This window comes from Festucalex cinctus, chromosome 5 (assembly GCF_051991245.1).
Source record: "Festucalex cinctus isolate MCC-2025b chromosome 5, RoL_Fcin_1.0, whole genome shotgun sequence".
In the NCBI taxonomy this organism is placed as follows: Eukaryota; Metazoa; Chordata; class Actinopteri; order Syngnathiformes; family Syngnathidae; genus Festucalex; species Festucalex cinctus.
The window spans coordinates 8,138,208-8,144,250 of record NC_135415.1 but is presented as its reverse complement, the minus strand read 5'-3'; the positions used below and the strand labels follow the sequence as shown (position 1 = coordinate 8,144,250).

The following is a 6,043-nucleotide window of genomic DNA, read 5'->3' as shown; positions in this document are numbered from 1 at the left end:
TGGCTGGACGCTTGTACTCGTCATGCACGCTAGCCAGTAAAAATCAATCTCGCGTTGCTGAAAAGGCCACTTATTTCACATTAAAAGTGACATTTCATTATAAGGCAATAACAGGTGACAAGAGCCCCCTCCCTAGTTTGCGATAAGCAGAAGTACTGATCTTTGTACTAAAAACAAATTCTGGTGCAAGTACTGATTTAAAAAGAAAAGAAAAACAGATGATCAAATGTCAGAAAATCAAGTACAGACAACTGGAAAAAACAAACAAAAACAAAATAAAGGACAGTAACTACTAGTACTGAAGTACAGTATGTGTATTCGGTACTTATACTAGGAGTGATTGTAGGGCAAAACTCATGAATATGTAATACAACAAAACTTTGCCTGATTGTATGAGGGTGAATATTAAATAATCTTATTTACCATCAGTTGTTCTTCCTACTAATGGACAATTCTGAGGTTACATGACTACATGGTCAGGTTAGAATTCCGGCTCTGGCCTTCCGGTGTGGAATTGGCATGTTCTCACGAGTTTGCTACTTGGGTACTCACTCCAACCAGTCCATGATGTATGCTGCCTCACGCCCCAAAGTCAGGTGAGGCTCCAGCTCACCCAACACCAGAAGGAAGGCAAGCCACACAGAAAATGTAAAAGTAAATATTCTCTAAAGCAGGGGTGTCCAAACTTTTTCATTTGAGGGCCACATACAGAAAATCAGAAGGACGCAAGGGCCACATAATGTTATGAAGAGAAATTGTGTTTCGTCCTAAAAATTGTACAAATAATTTATTTGTGCTTTTGCATATTGAGAAAAATGCTACAGCATATAAAACTATTTATTTGTAATATGGCAGTAGGGTTATTATAGTTTTGGAATTTTTCATTTTAGTTTTTATTTTGTTTTGAGTTTTTTTTATTTTTAGTTTTAATTAGTTTTCAGGGTGGTTCTGTTAGGGTTTTTTTTTTTTTAAATTAGTTTTAGTTCTTTAATAAATGCTTAGTTTTAGTTTAGTTAGTTACAGTATTAGTTTTATATATATATATATATATATATATATATATATATATATATATATATATATATATATATATATATATATATATATATATATATATATATATATATATATATATATATGTGTGTGTGTGTGTGTGTGTATTACTTGTGCGCAATATTTAAAAAACACCATGGGCGCAACGTCATTATTCCGGTTTATATCAAAATAAATCTACTAAAAATCACATTTAAAATCATCCCCAAAGGCTCATGCATTAATTACCAAAGACTAAAACAAAGGACATTTTTGCTATAATTATAGTTTTATTTTTAGTTCGTTTTGTAAACATAAAATGTAGTTTCAGTTAGTTTTCTTTTTTAAAAAGCATCTTCGTTTTTATTTTATTTCGTTAACGAAATTGTAGTTTTGAATTTTAGTTTTTTCGTTAGTTTTAGTTAACTAAAATAACCTTTAATAGCACCTGTGTTTTTCGACACCCCCCCTTCTTACTTTGACCATCTCCAAACATTTTTGTTTTTTTTTAACTGAGTCAAATGCCATTTTTAGCATATGTCGCGGGCCACTAAAAAATGGACGGCGGGCCGCAAATGGGCCCCGGGCCATAGTTTGGACACCCCTGCTCTAAAGTATTAGGCAGAGCGGCACAATCTGAGACAGCAGACAAGTTTTGGCTTCATATAATGCTCAGCAAATATTTGGTAGAACTATTGTACTGTCTGATTTACACTGAACCAAGTCCAGTAAGTGTCATTTTGACTCCCCAGAGAATGTGATCATCCCAGTAGCTGTCGAGTGGCTGCAGATTAAAGGATCCAAAGGAGCAACGTTTATTTTCCCCCTTCTTTTATTGAAACAGTTTACTGATAAATGACAGGTGGTCGTCATGAAACCGTGACGTTAAATCTAAAAAAAATCATGGGCTAAAAATTCATACATCATACTTAACATTGAATAGCAAGAGAATCCATGCTTCAGAGCAAACACTCAATTCACAAAGAAATCGGGCAAAATGCCCTTTTGACTTCAATAAAAAATATTAAATCTTTTCTTCCACTGTATCCATCTTTACACGGTACATGTTTGTTGGTTTGTTTTTTAATAATATAAAAACGCTTAATATTGATTGGGAAACACTGGAATTAATTTACAAACGTAACAATTAATAATAATAATATAATATTAATAACAATAACAAACAATAATAATAACAATTGCCATTATTTTTTTGAAACAAAAAATAAAATGGAAGAAGTCAGTCATAGTTGTTGCATCTTGGCCTGCATTCACAATGTTTTGTGGGGAAAGACCAAATGGCATTTACATTTACCTGACACACAGTTACACACAAACACAGTATCAGGTCGTTGAGTACTTCTCATTGCCATTTACAGAGTTTTGGGCACATATACAAAACCGCAGGCATGTGCCTCACGCCGACCAATCCAACCAATCGATAACTGTTCTCACGATCTGTAAAGCTTGGCTGGCCCATCGCGGCCCTCAAAAAGTGAACAACTTCTTCACCTTATACACAGCTGGATGTCTCAGCATTTCGAAGAAGGGAAAAATCTTCCAGGCGACAAGAATTTGTATCCGTTCCCGGCGGGTAGTCTGATGGAACGAGCACCGGGACTACTGCTTGTAGAAATGGTCGGCGATGGAGCCCCTTTCTTGGGACTGGAGCAGTGATGCCCATTGGAGTTCTTGCCCCCCCTCTCCACTGACTGCAGTCCCAGTTCCCGCAGCTCCAGGCTGTCTTGGGTATCATTGGGGGAGCAATGTCGTGGAGACAGATTGAGAAGGCTCAGTACGTCCCTACTGGCCGATGCCAGAGGACCCGGCGAGCTATGGACGGCTTTGACGGGGCCGAGATGTTGCTGGGCGGCAGCATTCGCCCAAAAGGTCTTCAGGTTGTGGATGGCTTGGACTTTTTCATCAATGACCACTCTTCTTAAGCGGTCAAGGTCTGGTGCATCAGCCGACGTGGCAGAGCCGGTAGAGGAGTAGGATAGGGCAGGAGAAGGTGCACTACCAACTGGTGATTGGTGACCAGAACTGGGAGACACGTTACTGGGGGAACGAGATATGTGCCCACTGTATGGGGAACTCGGGTACTTCAGCTTGAACTGCGCGTGGCTGTCCGAAACAGGCGACGGATGGCTTCCGTCTTTTTGCGAAGACTCTGACACAGCCGGGCTATTGTAGCCAGAGCTTATTTTCTGCAGAGAAGACGAACGGGAGGGGGGTTTGGGTTTTGGCGAAGACTGAGCTCTGCCACTAGCGCTGCTGTTAGGACGGCTGAATGCGCTCGTTTCCGAGGAGCGGAAGGCGCTACTCCGTGGTGAATTTTCTCTTGAAGTTCCGCCCTCCGCTCGAGCTCGCTGTAGACTACCCACTGCCCGTAGATGGCTGTGAGTCTCCTCCAGAATCTTCTGCGCCAGCTCCTGAGGATCAAGAGGGGGGCTTTTTTCCTCCTGGGACTTCACAGTACTGTCTGTCTCAGTACTGGACTGATCCGATTCGCCCGTGTCTGAGGTGCTCACTTTACCGACTTTCTGGAATGGTGAGTTTGGACTGGGAACTAGGGATGTTTTGACCGGGGAAGTGGGGGTGCTGACACTGCCTCTTGATGACACGGATACAGAGTAGCCTCTTCCAGCCCCGCTGCCTGACCTAGCGACAACCCCTCTACCTCCTCTGTGGTGGCGCTGGCTGTGGCCTGGTGGCAAAGGCAAAGAGTCACAGTGGCTCCCGAGTGGTTCACTACTGATAATAGAGAAGCCCTCATATTCCTCCTCCTCCCCTCGGGCTCCTGACATAGCAGTCGCCGCTCCATGAGGAGACGAGCGGCTCCGGGGAACGTGAGGGTGCTTGTGGGCCGCGTAATGTGCTGCGGTCCCACCGCGGTGCCGATGGCTGAGGAAGTCACAATCGGATTTGGAAGCAAAGCTCATTGAGGAGGCCACAGAGCTGAGGCTATAGACAGAGATGGCATCTGATGCCTGATTGTCCAGGCAATGAGGAGAGAAGGGAAGGCTTGAGTAACTCATTGGCAGAGGGTTGGAAACAGATTGTGCTGAGGCCAAAGATTCGAGGGAAGAAGAGCTGTCTAGACTTAGACGCTTTGGCAGTTCTGTGGAGTCTGTAAGATATGATGAAGAAAAAATATGACTCAAAAACAAGCAAGTATGACATAAAACCAATAAGACAAATGTATACAAACCAAACAGCGCCAGCAGAGACTGCAGAGCAAAGTGCAATGTGCGGCGGTTGGCTAGCTTGCCCGTCTTTAGCACCACTTCTTCTTGGCCTACCTCACACAAGTCAAACCCTGCATATTCATACAAAGAAAAATACATGTATGTTATTCCATGTCATGTGGGAAGCTGCAAGTGGTAAAACAGTAATTTTTGTTGAGTACATTTTACTCTAAAAGGAGTCTATTTGGTCCCACTCTAAACAGAGCAAAATATACACTTGGGAGATCTAAAGTATCTTTAGTGTGTACGAAAGTATTTGCCTATACCATGGAAAAAAATAAATATTAAACAGTTTTAATTTAGAAATTCTAAGTACATTTTGCAAGGAGATATTTTGACAAAATTTTACTAGTTTATTATTATTATTATTGTTTTTATATTAGAGCTGTCAAACGAATAAATTTTTTAATCAGATTTATCACATTTTAGAATTTTGATTAATCATGATTAATCACTGACATAAAAATGTTTTCTTTTCCAAACATATTTTGCCCGCTAAATTTGAAGCGCACCTGTTATGTGTTAATTTTTTCAACATTTAATGTTATGAGGACGTCTTCAAAAATGTATATTCACTGCACACGCTCATCCTGCTTTTTCTAATAAATTATTTAGTTGCATAATTTAAATTGTGGAAAAAAATGACCTACGTCATATGTAAACATTTATTAAATGCTTTACTTTAATGCATGTAGTTATGTTTATTGCTCAAACTCCAACAGCTATCTTTAATGTTGTATGTTTAATGTTTAATGTCCACTGGCGGCTGAAAAGGATCATCTGCGGTCAAAATTAATAGTGTGATTAATCTGTGGTAATACAATGATTAATGCGATAATTTTTTGTGATTAATTAATTAGTTAACGCTTTAACTTTGACAGCACTATTTTATATATACAAGTTCAGTCACTCAAGGTTGAAGGAACAAAAAACTCACAACTTCAGGTTGGGAGACGGGCCATCTACTCCCTGAGCCAAGCAGCTCCTACTGTGTGTTAGTATATCGCTCATGTCAGCTGGAATCTCCGTACGTCAAAGAGACCAAAAACGATTTGGAGTGGCATGGCTCAGGTGGTAGAGTGGCCGTCTCCCAAGCTGAAGGTTGTGAGTTCGTTCCTGAACCATTGGGCAACTTTTTTCCCCTTTATTTTTTAAAACAGACTACCGGTAGTAGAATGTACTCAAAACATTTCCTTCTAAAATGTACTTGGAATTTCTGAGTGTAAAAAACTTTACTAGGCTTTTGTCATGGGATAGACCAATTCTCTCGTACACAGTAAAAAATTCTTTGAGTGAAATTTGAATCTGAATATTTTACTATCCTCCACATGAAAATTTTGCTCTGTTTCGAGTGGGCCAAATAGAATCTTTTTAGAGTAAAATGTCCTCTAGAAAATTTACTGTGGACTCACCAAGTGCTGCCAAAAACTCATGGCATCCTGGAAGTCTCCAAAGTTGCACACTAATGGACACCTGAATGGGCAGGAGAGAGAAGTCCTGTTCCTTCTCACCCGTCTGGAGCTGCACTAGCACCTGGTGGAGCTGCAGCAGAAGAAGAAAAAGAGGGAGAACAAAAAACAAAGTTGCGGCATTAAAATTATTAGTATACTGGTAATTCTATTGATTATATGACGGACATACATTATTTTGTAGGATATGGTTTTGGTACATTTCAAGATAATTTGTTTGACCCAGAAAATCTGTCTGTAAATAGTTATTTTTATGTATTTATTCATTTATTTTACCAGCAAATTGATTTATTT

At 39.9% G+C, this 6,043-nt stretch overlaps 1 protein-coding gene across 3 annotated transcripts in view; it reads right to left on the bottom strand.

Moving 5' to 3' along the window:
* Nucleotides 1-1,861: 1,861 nt before the first annotated feature.
* The window catches only part of LOC144018846 (tetratricopeptide repeat protein 28-like), a 245,474-nt gene continuing 241,292 nt past the window's right edge, over nt 1,862-6,043 (bottom strand). For all 3 annotated transcript variants that reach the window (XM_077521444.1, XM_077521446.1, XM_077521447.1), the window contains 3 exons: nt 5,693-5,822; nt 4,244-4,351; nt 1,862-4,162 (listed from right to left, as the gene is read on the bottom strand). In XM_077521444.1, the coding sequence (XP_077377570.1) occupies nt 2,565-4,162; nt 4,244-4,351; nt 5,693-5,822 (1,836 nt within the window). In that variant the 3' untranslated portion in view covers nt 1,862-2,564. The remainder of the gene's footprint in view (nt 4,163-4,243; nt 4,352-5,692; nt 5,823-6,043) is intronic.